This window comes from Mustela lutreola, chromosome 6 (assembly GCF_030435805.1).
Source record: "Mustela lutreola isolate mMusLut2 chromosome 6, mMusLut2.pri, whole genome shotgun sequence".
NCBI classification, from domain to species: domain Eukaryota; kingdom Metazoa; phylum Chordata; class Mammalia; order Carnivora; family Mustelidae; genus Mustela; species Mustela lutreola.
Window position 1 is genome coordinate 46646228 of NC_081295.1, and position 22409 is coordinate 46668636.

A 22409-nucleotide genomic window follows, 5' to 3' on the forward strand; every position below is an offset into this window, starting at 1 on the left:
GAATATAGGAAGCATTCAATATGCTACCTGTTATCCATCCCCCATCCCAAATAGACCCCTCACAAATGAGACTGCATTTCATCTGACTCTTAAACATTGAGTATGCAGTGTTGACCTGAAAAAATTGCCAAATCTGTCTTTTATTAAAAACATTATAAAAATGTCTTAGATATTTACTCTGAATTTTTAGTATAACCATTTTATTTCTAGTGTTTTCCCTTCTACTTCTACTGCTTTTCCCTTCTACACTTGAAAGTCTTCTCCTTCTCCATCAGATTTTTGAAATAATTATGACCAGATACATTATGAAATTATTATTATATTTTGAGAGAGAGAAAGAAAGCAAGAGTGGGTGGGGGAGGAACATAGGCACAAGGAGAGAGAGAATATTTAGCAGACTCTTTGCTGGGCCTGGAGCCCGTCACTGGGCTGGATTTCACTATCCTGAGATCATGACCTGAACTGAAATCAAGAGTTGGATGCTTAACCGACTGAGCCACCTAGGTGCCCAACAATTATGTAATTATACACATCAATGTGTTTCAGGCTTTGCAGTGCTTGGGAAAGTGACATCAGCATCCACTCTCTAACCCTGCCCTCTGCAACCTGCTTGGAGCTGCTGCTGATATTATCAAGGAATAACGCCACACTGCCTCCATCCCTTCGCTCTATGAATTCTTTTCAGGTAAATACAGTTATTTATCAGGAGATAATTTTTCAGTTTTACTTGTAATTGTTTTTTTAAGGGTCTTTTATTTCACAGGAGACAGCCCACAGAACTCACAGTTCCAGATAATAATAATGATAAGCCCAAGGCATGTAATGCTTTGTCTGTCTCTTTGAAATAAATAAACAGTAGAGGCTCACAATTGATTAGATAATAGTCTAATGGTGGCAGAACCCCCATCAGTCTAACTCCAGAGTTTGTTCTCTTAACCTCCATCTCCTGCGTCTGAGAGAAATGGCAAAAACACTTGACAAAGACACTGTGAATGCCGCTTTCCTTTTCCCAGCTTTGCCCTAGAACAAAGATTTTCATCCATTATTAGTAGCTTTGCTATTGTTAGCTTGCAGTTGAATCGCCAAATAGATGTTTAACATGAATGGTTCCCTACCCACTTCCAGGACCTTTTCCCTATTTCCCAAGTCCTCCCTCATCACTTGGACACTCCTTTGGATAATTATCTGTGCTCCTGGTAAAGGACATGGTCAGAATAGAACAAATAGGACAAAACAACATATGTGGTCTAATCAACAGGAAGACCTCCTCCTCCCTGGTAGGCAGCTCATTGTACTGAGGTGGCAAATGGGAATTAAATGTTAATTATTTGCTTAAGTTTGATCCATAGCTCCTGAATGTAACATTGAACTTACCTATGACTCTTGACAATGGAAAAATAGTCATGAGCTCTCTCAGGCTGATGAGAAAGTCACATGCATTGCTGAGAAGTGAGTAAACATAGGTTGGCTCTACTTCTGAAGGATTGTGGCTGCATCCTAAAATAACTTCAGGATCAGTGTAGATTGCTTGATATACCTCTGTGTCAAAACAAGATGCTGAGGGGTGCCTGGATGGTTCAGTGGGTTAAAGCCTCTGCCTTCGGCTCAGGTCATGATTCCAGGTTCCTGGGATCGAGCCCTGCATCGGGCTCTCCGCTCCTCGGGGAGCCTGCTTTCTCCTCTCTCTGTGCCTACTTGTGATCTCTGCCTGTCAGATAAGTGAATAAAATCTTAAAAAAACAAAACAAAACAAAAAACAATAAGATGTGGATTTTCTTGTGAATTACAGCTCAGGAAATTGTTTTTAAAAAGTACTCCAAGAGAATGCTTCCAAACACATTTTACAAGGCCAGCATTACCCTGATGCCAAAACCAGACACGAATGCCACTAAAAAGGGGTTCCTGGGTGGCTCAGTCATTAAGTGTGACCTTTGGCTCGGGTCATGATCCCAGGGTGCTGGGATCGAGTCCCACATCAGGCTCCTTGCTTGGAGGGGAGTCTGCTTCTCCCTCTCCCACTCCCCCTGCTTGTGTTGCTGCTCTCACTATCTCTCTCTGTCAAATAAATAAAATCTTAAAAAAAAAAAAAAAAGAATGCTACTAGAAAAGAAAACTACAGGCCAATATCCCTGATGAACATAGGTATAAAATTCCTCAACAAAATATTAGCAAACCTTTAAATTCAATATACAATGAATATATTGACATTTATTCCAGAGATGCAGGGATGGTTCAACATCTGCAAATCAACCAGTGCAGTATACCACATTAACAAAATGAAGGGCAAAAATTACATGATCATCTCAATAGAGTTAGAAAAAACACTTGACAAAATTCAGCACACATTAATGATTAAAAACTCTCAATAAAGTGGGTATGGAGGGAACATACCTCAACATAATAAAGGCCATAATATGACAAGCCCATAGCTAACATCATACTCAATGATAAAATCAGGAATAAGATAGGATGCTCACTCTCGCTACTTTTATTTAACATAGTATTAGAAGTCCTAGCCAAAGCAGTTAGGTAAGTAAAAGAAATAAGAGGGATCTAAATTAGAAAGAAAAGGAAGTAAAACTATTTACAGATGATATATTACATAGAGAAAATCCTAAAAACTACCAAAGAACCAGTAGAACTAATGGAAGGAAAAGTTTCAAGATACAAAATCAATATACAAAAATCTGTTGTGTTTCTGTATTCTAATAACAAAATATCAAAAAGAGAACTTAAGAGGCATCTGTGGCTCAGTTGGTTAAGCATCTGACTTCAACTCAGGTCATGATCTCAGGGTTCTGGGATCGAGCCGCATGGGTTCCCTGCTCAGTGGGGAGCCTGTTTCTCCCTCTCCCTTTGCCATTTCCCCTTCTTGTACTCTCTCTCTCTTTTTTTCTCTCTGTCCAATAAATAAATAAAACCTTTAAAAAATTAAGAAAACAATCCCTTTTCCAATTATATCATAATAAATTGGGTAAAATGAATAAAATACCTAGGAATAAATAAAGTTGAGGTAAAAAACCTGCACGCTGAAATCTATAAGACATTAATGAAAGTAATCAAAAAAGACACAAATAAATGGGTAGTCTGTGCTCATGGATTAAAAGAATTGATATTATTAAAATATCCATACCACCTAGGGCAACCTAAAGATTCGGTGCAATCCTTATCAGAATTCCAATGGCATTTTCCACAGAACTAGATAGACAAAGAATTCCTAAGGTTGTGTGAAACCACAGAAAACCCCAAATAGCCAAAGCAGTCTTGAGAAAGAACAACAAAACTGGAAATATTATGCTTCTGGAGTTCACACTGTATTACAAAGCTATAGTAATCAAAACAGTATGGTCTTGGCATAAAAACAGATACATAGATCAGTGGAACAGAATAGAGAGCCCAGAAATAAACCCATGTATATACATGGTCAACTAATTTATGACAGAGAAGCCAAGAATATACAATGGGTAAAGTGTAGTCTCTTCAGTGAATGGTGCTGGGAAAACTGGACAGCCACAGGCAAAAGAATGAAATTGGATCATCTCAAAAATTAACTCAAAATGGATTAAAGAACTTGAGTGTGGGACCTGAAAGTATAAAACTCCTAGAAGAAAACGTAGGAGGTAAGTTCCTTGACAGTGGTCTTGGTGATGATTTTTTAAATCTGACACCAAAAGCAAAAATAAACAAAGGACTACATCAAACTGAAAAGCTGCTGTACAATAAAGGAAATTGTCAACAAAATGAAAAGATGACCTACTGAATGGGAGAAAATATTTGCAAATCGTAGATCTTGTAAGGGGTTAATATCCAAAATATATAAAGAACTCCTACAACTCAGTAGCAAAACCCCCAAACACTTCAATTAAGAAATGAACAAAAGATCTGTAGAGACATTTTTCCAATTAAGTCATATAGATGGCCAACATCAACATACAGATGGTCAACATCACGAGTCATCAGAAAAATACAGATCAAAACCACAGTGAGCTATCATCTCACACCTGTTAGGATGGTGATCATCAAAAATATAAGAACCAGTGATGGTGAGGTTGTGTTGAAAAGGGAAGCCTTGTGCACTCTTGTGGGAATGTATATTGGTGTAGCCCCTGTGGAAAACAGCAACCTGTTGGCCAAAAATTTAAGAATAGTACTAGCATATGATCGGCAATAACACTGCTGCATGTTTATTGAAAGCAATGAAAACACTAACTTGAAAAGGTCTGTGCATCCCTACTTCATTGCAGCATCATTTATAATAGCCAAGATATGGAAACAAACTGAGCGTACCAACTATGGATGAATGGATAAAGAAGTTGTGGGGCATAAAGGCAAGGGAAGCAAGGGCAAAAATGAACTATTGGGATTTCATCAAGATCAAAAGCTTTTGCACAGCGAAGGAAACAGTTACCAAAACCAAAAGACAACTGACAGAATGGGAGAAGATACTTGCAAACGACATATCAGATAAAGGGCTAGTGTCCAAAATCTATAAAGAACTTAGCAAAGGGTTGCTGGGGGGAGGGGTTTTGGGAAAGGGGGGTGGAGTTATGGACATTGGGGAGGGTATGTGCTATGGTGAGTGCTGTGAAGTGTGTAAACCTGGCGATTCACAGACCTGTACCCCTGGGGATAAAAATACATTATATGTTTATTAAAAAAAAAAAAAAAGAAAAGAAAAAGAAAGTCCTCTCTTGATAGGAACCAAAGACACAGGCAGAGCCTTATTTTTCATGTTATAACGCTGTGAAAATGTGCAACCAAAATGTACAAACATTTGGCTGGGGCCAGGGCAGTGGAATAAGCGAATACATTCATTCACCATGTGAGCTGGCTAATAAAAGGAAGAGGCTCTCCCCCCCCAAAAAAAATTGTGGGGCATATATATGCAATTCAACCATAAAAAAGAATAAAACCCTGCCATTTGTGGCAACATGGATGGACCTAGAGGAGATTCTGCTAAGTGAAATAAGTCAAGACAGAGAAAGACATACCATATGATCTCATTTATATGTGGATTCTAAAAAACAAAACCAAAGAAACCCAAGTTCACAAATATGGTGAGGACAAAACAGGTAAAGGTGATCAAAAGGTACAGAGTTCCAGTTATAAAACAACTCACTTCTGGAGATACAATGTACATCATGGTGGCTATAGTTAATAATACTGTATTGCATATTTGAAAGTTGCTAATAGATTAGATCTTAAAAGTTCTCATCACAAGAAAAAAATTTTTGTAACTGGAATTGTGCTGGATGTTTATTAGACTTATCATCATGATGATCATTTTGTACTGTATATAAATGTGAAGTTGTTATACACCTGAAACTAATATAACATCACATGTCAATTATATCTCAATTAAAAATATTTTTTAAATAACTGCTCCAGTCTAATTTGCATGCATGTTCTCCTGGGAAGCTGTGATATTATGTTTGATAGTTTGGGCTTTGTGTACCTGTTTTATTTATCAGCTTCAATCCTGAACTCTCAAAGGAACCTCTGAAAATACCATCTCATTTTGTAAGAGAGGATACTGAGATTCAGAGAGGTAAATTCAGAGAGTGAATTTGCCAGGGAATACCCACCGTGTTAGAGACAGAGCTGGACTCACCAGGCTTGTGCCCTGGTAATTCCACCTGCTACCCAAACTCAGGACTTGCTGAAGTCCTGGAAGATCGAGGGGGTGTGAGTGGTAGATGGAGACAGGTTGTATCTGCCTTGGGATGTTCACAAACACACCTTATTTTGCAGTTACTTATAATTATTTATATACTACCCTGAACCAGAAATGATTTAAAATTCTGTATTATCAATCCCTATTTCTTTTAAGTTGTGCTCATTGGATTGAACATTGAATAACATAAAAGTTTGTATATGCCCACAAACATTTATGGAGGGAGATGTAAGAAACTTAATAGTGGTTATCTTTGGGGAGCAAAGCTGTAAGACATTTACTATTTAAGTCACTTTCTCATGTACTGTTCGAAATGTTTATATGATGGGTGAATGGGGATCAAGAGAGACGACTCTGACTTGGAGGATGTTATAGCGTATGAGGGAGATAGAATAATCATCCATGTGTGATATAAATTGAGAATAATTTTATTACAAAGTAGCCTTGAGTCTTAAAGAGATTAAGGTAGAAGAGTAATTTAAACTGGGTAGGGGGGGCAGAATTGAGAGGAGGCCCATCCTGTATTGTCCCTGAGACAGAGGAGGTCTTAATCCCTTGACGGATCTCAGCTCAGGCTCATGTCAGCGCCTGGGCACGAAAAGGCTGTGTGCGCTCAGCGGTGTTAGTGCCCTCTCATAGCCGCTCAACCGCAGGAGCTCTGTGACTGACTCCCTCCCCACCTGTGATTATACTTCCTCTGGTTTCAGCCTGGTTGCGGAATATTATTAATCAGAAGCACAGACATTTTCCCAGTTTCCAAGCTTCAGAGAAACTTGGCACAAGTTCACAAACAGTGTCTGCAAAAGCGATGTAGTCCTTGCCGCTGCTACCTCTAGAAAGAAGCGTTCTTATCAGGACCATACCAGGAACCGACTTCCTTATGCAGGTCTTCACTGCAAGATAAAGGATCAGTGAAGAAGGGGAAGATGTCTGTCAGGATTAGAAAGAGATGCTCTGCTTTTTCATCTTCGTAACACCTACTTAATCATTTATTACAATGGCAAGGAATGGGGCTGCTAATTTTACCCATATTTGGGATTTACTTTTTTCAATTCGAAATTCACATCTTTTAAAGCGCTGTATTGGCAAGAGCTGTAAAATAGTAGAATGACACTTGTTAAAGATACCATCTTTACATTTCCAGTTCTCTTACTTTCCAGGCCAATTTAGTGACTGCTGCTTTTTTGTAAAAATGTTATTTTAGGTTCCAGGGATTCAAACGGCCCTCCTGCTTGAACTACTATCACTGCCAGATCCCAAAAGGACAGGCCTACCTTATTAATTAGAGCTATTAAAATATATGAAATTTTAACTTCTTAAGTTACAATGTAACATTTCTTTTAGGCCAATAAGTACATCTTTTGATGGATTTGTTGTAATTTTAACTTGTACCGTGTTACCATACCTTAGTACCATAGTTTGACTATGAGCAAACAGAATGTAAGATTTGGTTGAGGATCACTGATTGATTGCTAAGCACATACTGTAGTTGTTGCGCCCCAAGAGGAAGGATGGATTTCTGTCACTCATGGCTTAAAATTCTTCCACAACCTTCCTGTTGCAATGAGAACAAAATCCAAACACCTTATCAGAAGCAAGACCTACATTTGGCACTCTTGGTAGATAGTTACTTAGGCCCAAGGCCCCAAAGGTCCCAGCTGAACATTGCTTTCCCAGTTTGACCGTGCTTCCATTTCTTCTGCAGTTGGGTCTCTTTCACTCTAAGCATAGAATAACTAAGTGGTAACATGGTAGAGGACTCTATTAATAGATGCAGTCATCTGGCCAAAATCTTCTGTCTCTCCTAATTTATGATTTGACTCCCACAGAGAATTCCCACTAAGAGTCTTCCTTGGAAACTTATACTCACCTGGGAGATAAGGAGTGTTCCACTGCCTCAAGCCCTGAACTGAGGAAATCTTTTTTGTTTTCTCCCACACCTTACCTCATTAACTCCCCTTCCATCAGCTGCTCCCGGCCTTCCAAACTGTGTGGGTGGCATTTCTAAGGGCATAGAGCCCCCAAATTAAAGCTTCTTTGTTTCCCCTCAGGTAGATTGCTGTGTTCTGTAATAATTGTAAATGTTTTCACAGATATCATCCTTTCTTAAATCCTCACAACAACAAACCCTATTTTAAAGATATAGAAAGGAAGTAATCTAGACAAGTTCATGTAACTGCTAATATGCACAGCTATGTTTTTTATTTTAATGCTAACCTAGGTCCTCTGGTTCTGAGTCTATTATTTATTTCATCCCCTGACAATTTCATCAAAGAAAAGGGTAAATGGTCCTTTTTCACAGTCCTGAGTTTTATATTACCTTATTTTTACCATCTGGCAGCAAAAGTTTTTCTTTTATTAATATCATCCTTTAGAGAACCACAACCTTCAAACATGGGCACATTATGAGTAACAGTCTCAAGCATTATGGATCCTAGCAAAAAAGTTGAGCTTCATCAGGTTAACAGTTTTATGTTTATGCTGTGTGATTGAATTATGTAGTGAAAATATGTAGAAAAGAAGAAACAGAAAAAGCTTTATAGAGTTCATCTGATAATTAGGGTTGGTTAGGGATATTTTTCAGCTCTAGATGGATTTGAAATCATACAATTTTCACTGCAGAGGGATGAAGCCAATGAATCAATCTTAAATAAGGGACCTGTAGACAGATTAGAGAAGAGGAATCTCATTTATGTTACCTGTATGTAGCTTGATTTTTAACTTTAAGAAATCCACTGGTAGTTGGATTTCATCATTTCTGTGATGTAAAAACTATATTCAACCTCTCAATTGTTGAGAAGTTAATAATTTTACAAATAATTCTCCCATCCTTCTGCTTTTTTGCTACTGCTAAGACCTGTCATGAGAGAAGAGGGAAGGAAAGTAACACATGAAAATTTGCTTTAATCAGTTGGCCATTTATTGGCATCTCAGGTAAAAAGTTTTGATCATAGAGTAGTTTGAAGGATGTACATTTTAAGAAATATATAATCTATAGGGGCTCCAAGAAATCATGAGGCAGAGGGCTGAGAACTTTACAGATACAGTAGCAACAAAGGGCTTCAGAGAAGAGAAAGTGAGGTTTCTATCTCTGTGCCTTTATTTTCATCTACTTTCAGACACCACACTACTCAAATGCCCTTATCTTTCTCTTGCATGCTATGTTCATCTCTGAGTAAATTATAGCCATTATTATCTTTTTAAAAATTTTTTTAAACATTTTTTATTTATTTGTCAGAGGAGCATGATTACAGGCAGACAGAATGGCTGGCAGAAGCAGAGGGAGAAGCAGGCTTCCTGCTGAGCAAGGAGCCCAGTGTGGGACTCGATTCCAGGACGCTGGGTTTCATGACCTGAGCCAAAGGCAGCCGCTTAACCAACTGAGCCACCAAGGTGTCCCCATTATTATCTTTTAAAGTAACATTTTACAAATTGATTATGAAAAGATCATGACTTTCATGATAAAAATTGGAAAGTACAGAAAAATGTAAAAAAAAAAATATGAAATCTCTGTGAATAACCAACATCGGCATCGTAGGGTTATTCTTGTTAGTGTGTTTTATGTGTGCTTTGAAAATGCACATGCCAATGTACATACCCAAATACAAACCATTTTAGTATAAAACTGGCCTCATTGGAAGTGCTGGGAATGAGATACTGGCAGTATTCTGCTCTTTCCCTTGCTTCATCTTCTGGCATAAAGACAATCTTCCTGGAGACTGCTAAAGGGCCTTGGGGTACTTTTATATAAAGGTCCTATTATTAGGTGAACCTGGATAAGATGGGAGGCAGTAAGCCATTGCAGATGTCCTGGGCTTACTGCAGACTTAACAGGAGGTAGATAGACCTTCATCAAGATGGGCAGGCACTTGCTAGAATTTGTGCTTGGCTCTCTTGGTAATCCTTGTATGCATTCCAGAGATTTAAGGGAATAGAGTTGGCACCCTCAAGTCCTGAGAAGTGTCAGCCTTCTTTCTTTCCTGCTGATTCCTTTGTCCTCAGTGGGCAGAGATAATCAGGAGTTGAGTGCTACCCAATATATTTAGGCAATCCAGTTCTTAAAGGCAGTGATTACTGCTCTATTTTCATTCTCTCCTTAAAACAGATTTCTGAGAATTGCTCAGCAATTTGGGTGTGAAAAGGATGTTGCCTCCTTCATCCCTTTTTGCCCTGCAGGGCATTCTTGGTTTGGGAAAATGAGCAAGTATCCTTAGTTTAATCCAGCTCTGTAGTGTGGATTCTGCCTTCCTCTGCCTTCTTACCTACCTGGCTACCATGCTGACTTATTCCCAGGAGAACTCGGAGGATGGGCCCAGGCAGAGAGCCAGCCAGTGGCCGCTCGCCCTTCCCACGTTCCCTGCCGTGTGCCTCGCTCCTCACGGATTTCTGTCCCTACCAAGGAGTTAGGGTTGTAAACAGAGCAGGTTAGTTCCCAGACCATCCCTTGACACTGGTCTATATCTGAGGAGCTAGACTTGGGTTTGGGTAGCTTGACTGGGCTGGGGGTGCTCTGCCTTTGGCTTCACTGGAAAAAGCAGGAATTGAGGTTTGTCCCAGAAAGTCAGTAATAATATCTCTTGTTTTGCTTGTTTTAGGATGTTAACTCACCCTCCGTCCCAACTTTAAAGGAAATGCATACTCGTAGCCTAAAAAAATAGAATCTTGAAATTAAACCAACTACTGTCTAGCTCAGTTCAGTCCATCTGTCCTTCCTGACATGGTGGGGAGAGGAAGCTTGATGGCAAGGCTTGGCAGGCTCCAAGAGCACTCCTGGTCTGCACTTCTACTCTGAAATGGGTGTGGTGGGGGGAGGCTGGAAGACAAATAGGAAAAAAACCTTTTAATTATGATGAAAATCTGGTCACTAGCTCAAATAAGTTAATTATCTTCCTCTTGTCTTCACTTTTTATTATCAGTCTGCACTTATTGAAGTTTACTTATTGAAGTAAAGTGAATCGTCAAGAAGCTTGTATTTCTTCTTTCCTTTTTTTTCTTCTTCCAATACCTCTCCCTTTCACACTGGGGTGCTTTGTAGAATCCAGGTGTTAGTTGTCTCTGTAAGTCATCTCACTGTCATTCAGGATGAACATCTAGCATCCCAGTGTCTCCCAGCCTGAGTTTCTTCCTTCTCTCGGTGATCTACAACCTCTGGAGTTCTCTCTCCGGTATGGTCTGGTAGGACAGTCATTTATCCTGAGGAAGGATGCTCAAGGTGGCTTGTACTCTTAGGTCTGCCACCAACTGGACTTGTGACGCTGGTCTAGGTAGGTAACCTGTATGGGTCCTGGTTTCTTTATCTGTACATTGAGGAGTCTGGATTAGATTAAAATGTTCCTTTTAAAGTAGATGTACACAGAGTCATTTTGTCTCTTCCCGGCTGTTCCTAATTTATTCACCAAGGCTGAATAATACAACTTTATTCCTTAAAGGGACTAGGTTTCTCCTGGATGTCCTGAAACTATTTCACTGAAGAAAGGCATAGATAAAGCCGCATTATGTAGTTTCTCTTTCCTCTCCAAGAGAATGAAGTCCAGGTCACAAGACGTTCCTAATAGCCCCAAGGAAAGATCGGGAATGATGAGACTAGAGATCTGCCTGGCCTTCTCTTCCTGCCTGAGAGACCCAGGTCACTCCTTCATGGAACAGTCCCCACCAATGGGCTGTCTGTCAGAGAAAAGGAAGGGGAAGAAAGCTTCCTTTGGATAGCCTTCCACCCTCCCCTCAGTCTTCTTCTGCTTTTGGGTTCACCTCCTCTGTCTGACTCTGGATCCTGGTCCACACTGAAACATTTGTGACTTAAGAATTTTCCAGTGCTTTTGTGTTTGCGTTTATTTGTAAATGTGTTTATTCCAAGAAAGTTGTCTAAAATGTGAACCTTTCCCCTTGCTGGGAGCCATTAAGGAGAGGAGTTGGTTCTTTCTCACACACTTATTAGCACAGCTGTGGTTCAGTCAGGTGGCTTCGTGGTGGCAGGTTTTGCTTCCTTGGAAAGGTAGCTAAAGCTGTATGTCTGCTTTTAGAAATAAAGTGGCATCATAATTGAAATCACTGAACTTGCTTCTCCCGTGGAAGAAGCTAGTGTGTTGTTCACTAGAGCTTTGTTGATGGGAGGGGAAAAGAACAGTCTGGGAATGATGCCAACTTTCAAGGGTATGATGGATTGGAGGGTGGCATTGTTTTAAGCCTCCACCAAGAACCTCTCATGATCCGTCCTAGCAACAACTTAGAGCTGCAGCAAAGCGAGGAGATTTAGAACAGGAAAGGTGTTGGGGAACCAGGCCAAAGGGACTGTGAGAAATGAAGTTATTTTATTGTCCTTTCCAAACGTGCCCTTCTAGACCTGATAATTGACACGGGGGAAAGCCCTGGAATAGAGGTGAGAGATGGGTTTGGGTTCTGATCTATTCCACCTGCATCAGTATGATGGGTTACAAGTCACTCACCTGTCTAGAGCTCAGGTTTCTTAGAAATTCACTGATGCTAAGATTCAGTGGTTAAAGGATTCACAGTACTGTGAAAGCTTATGAACTAAGTTCCCTCGAAGAAGCAAGGCTGGTGTCTAATCTAAGACTAGCATCCCTTTAAAGATAAAGACCAGCATGTTTCTTCTTACTAGTTTAGAAGCTGGGAGTGATGGTTGCAGAGGATTGATTGTGTTGGAATGGCAGGGAATGTACGTCTGTAGCTTCAGCTGAGGCTTCATGCAGTTAATATCTGGAGTTAGCTTTCAACAGTACAAGGCAATTGCATTAATCTGTAGCATACAGAAGAATTCTGGTGCATTGTCTGAAGCTGTAATGAAAGAACACAACCTAAATTGGAGTAAAGAATTAACGGGGGGCATCTGGGTGGCTCAGTTGGTTAAATGTCCAGCTCTTGATTTCAGCATAAGTCATGATCTTAGGATTGTGAGATCAAGCCCCACGCTGGGCTCCACCCTGGGCATGGAACCTGCTTTAGATTCTCTCTCTCCCTCTCTTGCTGCCCTTCACCACCCTCCCCCGCAAAAAGATCAGAGTGATGTTTAGATGCTGGTGCCTTTTCTTGTCTCTTTACAACTGTACATATGTACACAACATATGTACATAACAACAGCTTTATAAACAACTTCATTTGTCCATACTTCCAATGTTTCTGACTCTCTTCCTTCTGGTCTTTAATTATTGTTTTCTTCTCATTTAACTTCAGCTTGGGTATTATTTGTAAAGGAAATAAATGTTCAGATATTGTCCATTTGAACTGCCAGATGCTTTTCAGCAAGTCTTGCTATTATACTAATATTTTAAGCAGAAATCAGAGCATTGCAAACATTTTTTTAAATGGTTCTTTATTCATAAACTTGATGCAAGTTTACAAAATTTACTGTATATTGCCAAATAAATCTGCAATGAAAAATAAAACCCCCAAAAAACAAAGCATGCCAAATGTGCAGCTGTCCCATCTGTTAACCATCAGGATATTAAAGAATTCAATAATGTGTTCAAGATTTAGCCTTAGGTTTAAGGAACTTTAATGCCTTAAAGAATTCTGCCTGGTCACTTGTTATCTCAGCAACTGGTAATCAGAACTTTATACAAATGTAACCAAGTAAACAAAAATTCCGGAAAAATTTTCTACTGTCCTCTTAACCAAAATAGAACAAAAAGAAATTAAACACACACAATAATGCAGAAGTGCCACGTTTCTCTGATGTGGTTTACAAAGTTAAAAATTGAAACATAGAGCAAATGCATAGGAAACACTTTTGAATTTTGTAACTTGTTTGTGCAGAAAATGTGCTTCTGGATTTCATGTTAAAAGTGCTTAATAACTAGAATTTACTTTTAAATCAAACTTGGGTATACAAAAAAAATCTATCATCAACCAAACAGGATTGATTCAGGTAAGGCAATAAAATGGAGGTACACTGAATAGAGTCAGGTTTTATAAAAGAATGAACACATGTAGAGTTCCTATTAGTCTTTCAATGCAAAAGCCATGGTTATGACTATAGCAAAAATTTTAAGAGTCTCCAAATTAGATAACTTTCTGTACGTCACCGGGCAGCTTTTGCTTAAGGATTTTTTGTGCCAATCACTTTACAAGTTTATTAGTTTAAAAATGATTGCAACATCCCGTTAATAAAATGGAAACGTAAAATAAAATGATTTAGTATTTTAAATAACTTCAAGCTCTATACTGCAGTTCTTCATAAGAAATACTGAACCAACAAGAAGGAGATTCAGCCCAGCAAGACTCTGATGCCCCAGTGGAAACAGAAGACATAGTTCTTGATATTTTTATTTTAAATAGATGTGTTAAATCTGCTTACATGGTTGTAATTTCTTATATAGTGGGAATTATGTATACCATCTTTGCATATTTGAGTGTGATGAGAATAGTATACATTTTTTTGGTTGTCATATTTTTCTTCCTTTTTTCATATTATTCTCTGTTATCTTGATTTTTTTCATCCTAAAAAAAAAAAAACAAAAAACCTGCTCTCTTGGAAGCAATAGTGTGCAGGGTTTTTTGTTTTGTTTTGTTTTTTCCTGGTAGTGGTTGCTCTTAAAAATTTAAAATATATAGAACAGATAGTTTTCTAGCAAAAACAAAATTGTTCAATATCTTTACTTCTTTCAAACAGGCAAGAGTTTTATCAACATTTTATCTATTTTTTATTGTTGGTATATGGTTGACATACAATGTTATTATATTAGCTTCAGGTATACAGTGTAGTGATTCAGTAATTCTATACATTACTCAGTGCTTATTACAATTAAGGTTAGGTACCATACAACGTTATTACAATGTTATTGACTGTGTTTCTTATGTTGTACTTTACATCCCTGTAACTTACTTATTTTAGAACTGGAAATTTGTTCCTCTTAGTCACCTTCAACTGTTTTGTCCATGCCTCCCAACAACCATCTCCCCTCTGGCAACTACCGCTTTGTTCTCTGACTTTTAAAAGTCTGTTTTTTATTTGTTCATTTGTTTTGTTTTGGTTTTAGATTCCACATATAAGAGAAATCATACAGTATTTGTGTTTCTCTGTCTGACTTATTTCACTTAAAATAATCCTTTCTTTTCCATCCGTGTTTTTGCAAATGGCAAAAATCTCATTCTTTTTTATGGCTGAGTAATATCCCATTGTATATAGAAGCCGCAGCTCCTCTATCCATTCACCTATTGGTGACTTGGCTTAATTTCACATCTTGGCTATTGTAAATAACACTGCAGTAAATGTAGAGGTGAATAGATCTTTTCTTATTAGTGTTTTTGTTTTCTTTCAGTGAATACATAGTAGTGGAATTACTGGAGCATATGGTATTTCTATTTTTAATTTTTTGAAGAAACTTCTCACTGTTTTTCACAGTGGTTGCATCAATTTACATTCCCATCATAGTGCAGGGGGATTTCCTTTTCTCTATATCCTTGCCAAAACTTATTATTTCTTATCTTCTTTATATTACCTGTTCTGACTGGTATTAGGTAATGTGTCCTTATGGTTTTAATTTGCATTTTTCTGATAATCAGTGATGTTGAACATCTTTTCATTTGTCTCTTGGCCTTCTGTATGTCTTTGGGAAAATGTCTATTTGAGCCTTTGCATACTTTTTAAATGAATTGCTTGGTTTTTGGAGTTCAGTAAATTTTTTTTTATTTATTATGGATATTAACTCCTTGTTGGATATATATTTGCAAGTACCTTCTCCCATTCAGTAGGTTGCCTTTTTATTTTATTGGCAGTTTTGTTTGATGTGCAAAAACTTTTGATTTTGATATAGTCCCAGTAGTTTATTTTCACTTTTGTTTTTCTTGCCTGGGGAGATATATCCATAAATACACTGCTAAGGGTATGTCCAGGAGATGATTGCCTATGCTGTCTTTTAGGAGTTTTATGGCTTCAGGTCTCACAGGTTGGTCTTTAATACATTTTGAGTTTATTTGTTAAAAGTCATAAGTATTCCAGTTTCATTTTTTTGCATGTAGCTGTCTGCTTTTTCCGACTCCATTTTTTGAAAAGACTGTGTTCTTCACTGTATATTTTTGCCTCCTTTTTCATAAATTAATTGGCCATTTATACATGGGTTTATTTCTGGTCTTTCTATCCTATTTCACTGCTCTGAGTCTGTTTTTATGCCTTTTTTGTGTCTGTTTTGATTGTTATAGCTTTTTAATATATCTTGAGATCTGGGGGTATGATACCTCCAGCTTTATTCTTTCTCAAGATTGCTAAGTTTGCTTTGGCTATTTGAGGTCTTTTGTGGTTCCATACAAATTTCAGGTTGTTTTAGTTCCGTGAAAAGTGCTATGGGTATTTTGATAGGGGTTGCTTTGAATCTTCAGTTTGGTTTGTGTGGTATGTACATTTTAACAATATTAATTCTTCCAATCCGTGAGCATGGAATATCTTCCCATTTATGCCATGTTCATTTTTTTTCATATTGCCTTCTAGTTTTCAGAGAATAGGTCTTTCACCTTGGTTAAATTTATTCCTAGGTAGTTTAATCTTTTTGGTGCAATTGTAAATGGGATCGTTTTCTTAACAATCTCTTGCTACTTCATTATTAGTGTATAGAAATGCAACATTTCTGCACATTGATTTTGTATCTTGTGACTTTAATGAGTTTATTTATTAGTTCTAGTAGTTTTTTGGTTGAGTATTTAGAGTTTTTTCTATATAGTATCATGTCTTATACAAATGATAAAAATTTTACTTCTTACCAATAAGGATGCCTTTTTCTTTCCTTATCCAGTTGCTCTGGCTGAGACTTCCAGTATCATGTAGAATAAAAGGAACAACATCCTTGTCTTGTTCCTGATCTTAGAGAAAAAGCTTTCAGCTTTTCCCAATTGAGTATGTTGTTACCTCTGGGGTTTTCATATATGGCCTTTCCTATGCTGAAGTATCTTCCCTTTAAACCTCCTTTGTTGAGATTTTTTATCATGAATGGTATTTTGTGAAATGTGTTTCTGCATCTGTTGAGATAGTTGCATGATTTTTTTATCCTTCCTTTTGTTAATGTGGTGTATCACATTGAATTACGAATATTGAATCACACTTGCATCCCTAAAATGAATCCCACTTGGTTGGGTGAATGATCCTTTTAGTGTATATTGAATTTGGTTTGCTAATATTTTATTGAGAGCTTTTGCATCTCTTTTCATCAGAGATAATGGCCTGTAGCTCTCTTTTTCTGCAGTGTCATAGTCTGGTTTTGGTATCAGTGTAGGGCTCGCCTTGTGGAATGAATCTGAAAATTTTCCTCCCTCTCTTGTTTTTTGGAAAAATTTGAGAATAGGTATTCTTATTCAAATTTTTGGTAGAATTCGCCTATGAAGCTATCTGTCTTAGACCTTTGTTGGTGAGAGTTTTTTGATTGCCAGTTCAATTTTGGTGTTCATAATTTGTGTATTCACATTTTCTATTTCTTCTTCATTCAGTTTTAGAAGGTTGTGTGTTTCAGGATTTATACATTTCTTCTAGGTTGTTCGGGTTCTTGGCGTATAATTTTTCATTGTATTCTTTTATAATTCCTTGTATTTTTGTGGTTTCGATTGTTATTTCTATCCTTTTATTTCTGATTTTATTTATTTAAGTTCTCTCATTTTTTTTCTTGTTGAATCTAGTAAAGGCTTATCAATTTTGTTTATCTTTTCAAAGGACCAGCTTTTGTTTTCATTGTTCTTTTCTACTGTTATTTTCATCTCTAATACATTTATTTCCATCCTGATCTTTATTATTTCCTTCCTTCTACTAACTTTGGTCATTCTTATTTATATTGTGAATGATGTTATGTTTGATGACATCATGGAGTTCCCCTAACCTCTTCTCGATTTTTATTATTTTTTTCTTTTTACTGTGCAGCTTGGTTGGTCTCCATTATCTTCTGTATCATTGATTCATTCTTTTGCATGCTGTAATCTGCTGTTGATTCCCTCTACAGTAGTTTTCATTTCGGGTATTGTATTCTTCAGCTCTGCTTCTTTATTATATTTTTTATCTCTTTGTTGATGTTCTCACTGAGTTCATCCATTCTTTTCGCAAGTCTAGTGAGTATTTTTATGATCATTACTTTGAACTCTTTATCAGGCATATTGCTTATCTCCATTTCATTTAGCTCTTTTCTGTGATTTTTGTCTTGTTCTTTCATTTGGAATATATTTCTCTGTCTCTGTATTTTGTCTAACTTTGCGTTTGTTTCTGTATTTTAGATGAATAAGCTATATCTCCTGGTTTTGAAAGTAGTGTCCTTGTATAGAAGAGTTCCTCTGGTGCCCTGTAGTGCAATCCCCCCTGTCACTAGAACCAGGTGCTCCAGTGGTCCCTTTTTGAGTTGTGTCTGCCCTCCTGTTGTGGTGGAACTCAGCCCAGGAGGCTGCAGTAAACTGATTTGCCTGCTGTGGGCACACTAGGCATAATTCACTCCCTACACTGTTGAGAGGCCTGGCTGTGACAGTAGGGGCTCATTGGTGGGTGAGGCCAGTCCTTAGCCTGGCTGTGTGCAATTAAACTCTGCCACACCTGCGGTATATAGAAGGTAGGTCTTAGTCTCTGCACAGGTAGCTGGAACTGTGGGCACACTGTTGTGTGAAATTATCTTCCCTGCCTTCCCAGGGCACAAGTTACATTGGAAGTGAGTCTGCCAGGGAATGCCAGGTGGGGCATTTGGTGCTTGCAAGATAGATGGATAGTGTTAGAACTGGCTTCTGCAAACATCTGGGGAGAGCAAGAGAAATGGACCTGCCTAGAGAAGTCTTCTACAGATCACTGCCCCTCTTGCATGGATGTAAGATTAGTCTATAAATCTCATTCACCTATATCCCAGGCGCTTTTCAAACTGCTGCTTCTCTGCTGTGTGTCAGGCTGAGTTTAGCATGAGCTCTCTAAGGGTGGGGACTCAATTTCATTACATCCACTAGCTCTCCTAGATTTAAGCTCCACTAATTTCCAAAGCCAGGTGTTATGGGGATTCATCTTCCCAGTACAGATCCCCAGGGTTGGGGGTGCCCAGTGTAGGTCTGATCCCCACTTCTCTTGTTTGTGATATCCCTCCAGATTTTGGGTAGTCATCCAGGCTTTGGTTCCCATCTGTGTCTCTGCTCCTCATACCCTTTCCTCTGTGGCCTTCTCCCTCTGACTAGGTGTGGAAGGTCCTTTCTGCCCATCTTCATTTTCAGAGTTAGTTATAATGGATGTACTTGCCTTGGTGGATCCATGGCACGAGGTGAGCTCAGGATCATTCTTCTCTGTGTCTTCCTCAACATGTTCCTTAACTCTCTATTAAGCACATTTTCCCCCTCACACCACATCTTCCCCATTATTGTCTACTGTTTCACTTAAAAACAAATTTATTGTTTCACTTAAAAACAAATTTGTTTTTGTTATTTGTTTCACTTAAAAACAAATTTGTTTTTTGTTTGTTTGTTGTTTGTTTCACTTAAAAACAAATAAATTAGTTATTAGTTTTAAGTATTTTAATGTTCATTACATACGTATATATCAGTTGTCATGCTTTTTGTTTTTCTCTTAAATCCCATATCCTTTAGTATTGCTTTCACTGACAGCTTATGAATAGCATACTCACTTAGTCTTTCTGTGTCTAAAATGTCTTTATTTTGTTCACAGTCTTGAAAGATCACTAAGCTAGGTATAGCATTCTGTACCTCTTTTCAATTTGAAGATCTATCACTCATTGCCTTCTGCCATCTATTTCTGTTGATAAGACAGCTGTTGTAAAATTATTTGCTATTCCTCTGAAGATAATCCATCCTTTTTTTCCTACCAGTCTGTAAGATTTTATCTTTGTACTTGATGTGCTATATTTTTATAGTGATGTCCAGGTGTAGATTTAAAAAAATTTTTTTTTTCCTTCCTAATACTCTGAGACCACTTCATCTGAGGACTCCTGTTTTTAATTAGTTCTGGAAAGTTGTTAACAGTTGTATAGTAAATTTCGATTATCCCTCCCCTCCCATTTCCTTCTTTTTATCTCCTATGAGACATATATTGGAGTCTTTCAAGCTATTCTCCTTTGTCTCTTAAATGTTTTTTCAAATATATATACCTGAATTCAAGATAAATCTCTCAGTAGTGGGTTTTCCAATTCACTCATTCTGGTGTTTATCCCCATTATTGAGTTTTCTTTCAATGGATATCGACTTTTTTTTATTTCCAAGATACCAAGTTTCAAAAGTCTTAATGAGAATTTGAAATTCACATGCCCTTAAGTCTTTTTCATTTGTTTCATAATTTTAATTTTGTCTGCAGCTGCTCAGTCTTCTAGTTGTTAATATTGTGCTATTTAGGATTTGATTTCTCATGTGTTTTAGAATTTTAGTGTCGTCGTTGGCTTTCTATGACTTAACCCTCGTTTCATATCTGTAGTAGGAGAATAGCTACCCTTACTGTCTGAAAGCACTTTGTAAGGAATAAAGGCAAGGTGTGACCATTTTTATAATTAATGTAATTGGTATCACATTTTACCACTACTCTCTCTTTGAAGTCAGAGTTGTTGAGGATGGGTGGGTGGCATGGGGAGGAAATGAAATATGTTAGGTTATGATAAAATTACACATCCCCAGATTTTTTAGTTGTCTGCTAAATGTTGTCAGCAGTTCAGGTCACAAATTGCAGAGTAGTTTCTAGAAGCAAATGGATTGTGGCTTTGTTTTTACTTTTAGAGTTGTGTGAAATGGAAAGGAAATTGTGTTTAATGATAGTAGAGCTAGCTCAACCATTTGCTGTATTTTCAGTGTTTCTTAACTATTGTTTCTTTTTTTTTTTTTTTTTTTTTAAATTTTATTTTTTATATACATATATTTTTATCCCCAGGTCTGTGAATCACCAGGTTTACACACTTCACAGCACTCACCAAATCACATACCCTCCCCAATGTCCATAATCCCACCCCCTTCTCCCAAACCCCCTCCCCCCGGCAACCCTCAGTTTGTTTTGTGAGATTAAGAGTCACTTATGGTTTGTCTCCCTCCCAATCCCATCTTGTTTCATTTATTCTTCTACCCACTTAAGCCTCCATGTTGCATCACCACTTCCTCATATCAGGGAGATCATATGATAGTTGTCTTTCTCTGCTTGACTTATTTCGCTAAGCATGATACGCTCTAGTTCCATCCACGTTGTTGCAAATGGCAAGATTTCATTTCTTTTGATGGCTGCATAGTATTCCATCGTGTATATATACCACATCTTCTTGATCCATTCATCTGTTGATGGACATCTAGGTTCTTTCCATAGTTTGGCTATTGTGGACATAGCTGCTATAAACATTCGGGTGCATGTGTCCCTTTGGATCACTACATTTGTATCTTTAGGGTAAATACCCAATAGTGCAATTGCTGGGTCATAGGGCAGTTCTATTTTCAACATTTTGAGGAACCTCCATGCTGTTTTCCAGAGTGGCTGCACCAGCTTGCATTCCCAACAACAGTGTAGGAGGGTTCCCCTTTCTCCGCATCCTCGCCAGCATCTGTCATTTCCTGACTTGTTGATTTTAGCCATTCTGACTGGTGTGAGGTGATATCTCATTGTGGTTTTGATTTGTATTTCCCTGATGCCGAGTGATATGGAGCACTTTTTCATGTGTCTGTTCGCCATCTGGATGTCTTCTTTGCAGAAATGTCTGTTCATGTCTTCTGCCCATTTCTTGATTGGATTATTTGTTCTTTGGGTGTTGAGTTTGCTAAGTTCTTTATAGATTCTGGACACTAGTCCTTTATCTGATATGTCGTTTGCAAATATCTTCTCCCATTCTGTCAGTTGTCTTTTGATTTTGTTAACTGTTTCCTTTGCTGTGCAAAAGCTTTTGATCTTGATGAAATCCCAGTAGTTCATTTTTTCCCTTGCTTCCCTTGCCTTTTGCGTTGTTCCTAGGAAGATGTTGCTGCGGCAGAGGTCGAAGAGGTTGCTGCCCGTGTTCTCCTCAAGGATTTTGATGGACTCCTTTCGTACATTGAGGTCCTTCATCCATTTTGAGTCTATTTTTGTGTGTGGTGTAAGGAAATGGTCCAATTTCATTTTTCTGCATGTGGCTGTCCAATTTTCCCAGCACCATTTATTGAAAAGGCTGTCTTTTTTCCATTGGACATTCTTTCCTGCTTTGTCGAAGATTAGTTGACCATAGAGTTGAGGGTCTATTTCTGGGCTCTCTATTCTGTTCCATTGATCTATGTGTCTGTTTTTGTGCCAGTACCATGCTGTCTTGATGATGACAGCTTTGTAATAGAGCTTGAAGTCCGGAATTGTGATGCCACCAACGTTGGCTTTCTTTTTCAATATCCCTTTGGCTATTCGAGGTCTTTTCTGGTTCCATATAAATTTTAGCATTATTTGTTCCATTTCTTTGAAAAAGATGGATGGTACTTTGATAGGAATTGCATTAAATGTGTAGATTGCTTTAGGTAGCATAGACATTTTCACAATATTTATTCTTCCAATCCAGGAGCATGGAACATTTTTCCATTTCTTTGTGTCTTCCTCAATTTCTTTCATGAGTACTTTATAGTTTTCTGAGTATAGATTCTGTGCCTCTTTGGTTAGGTTTATTCCTAGGTATCTTATGGTTTTGGATGCAATTGTAAATGGGATTGACTCCTTAATATCTCTTTCTTCTGTCTTGCTGTTGGTGTAGAGAAATGCAACTGATTTCTGTGCATTGATTTTATATCCTGACACTTTACTGAATTCCTGTATAAGTTCTAGCAGTTTTGGAGTGGAGTCTTTTGGGTT

The 22409-nt window shown here is 37.9% G+C and overlaps 1 protein-coding gene across 8 annotated transcripts in view; it reads left to right on the plus strand.

Moving 5' to 3' along the window:
* The window catches only part of UBE3D (ubiquitin protein ligase E3D), a 160460-nt gene that overhangs the window by 93020 nt on the left and 45031 nt on the right, over positions 1-22409 (plus strand). For 7 of the 8 annotated variants that reach the window (XR_009354561.1, XM_059177202.1, XM_059177210.1 and 4 more), the window contains one exon: positions 547-685. The exons of the other annotated variant lie outside the window; for it this stretch is intronic. Coding sequence is in view for 6 of the 7 variants with exons in the window: in XM_059177202.1 (XP_059033185.1) it covers positions 547-685 (139 nt within the window). In the remaining variant the exon portion in view is untranslated. The remainder of the gene's footprint in view (positions 1-546; positions 686-22409) is intronic. 8 annotated transcript variants of the gene reach the window in all.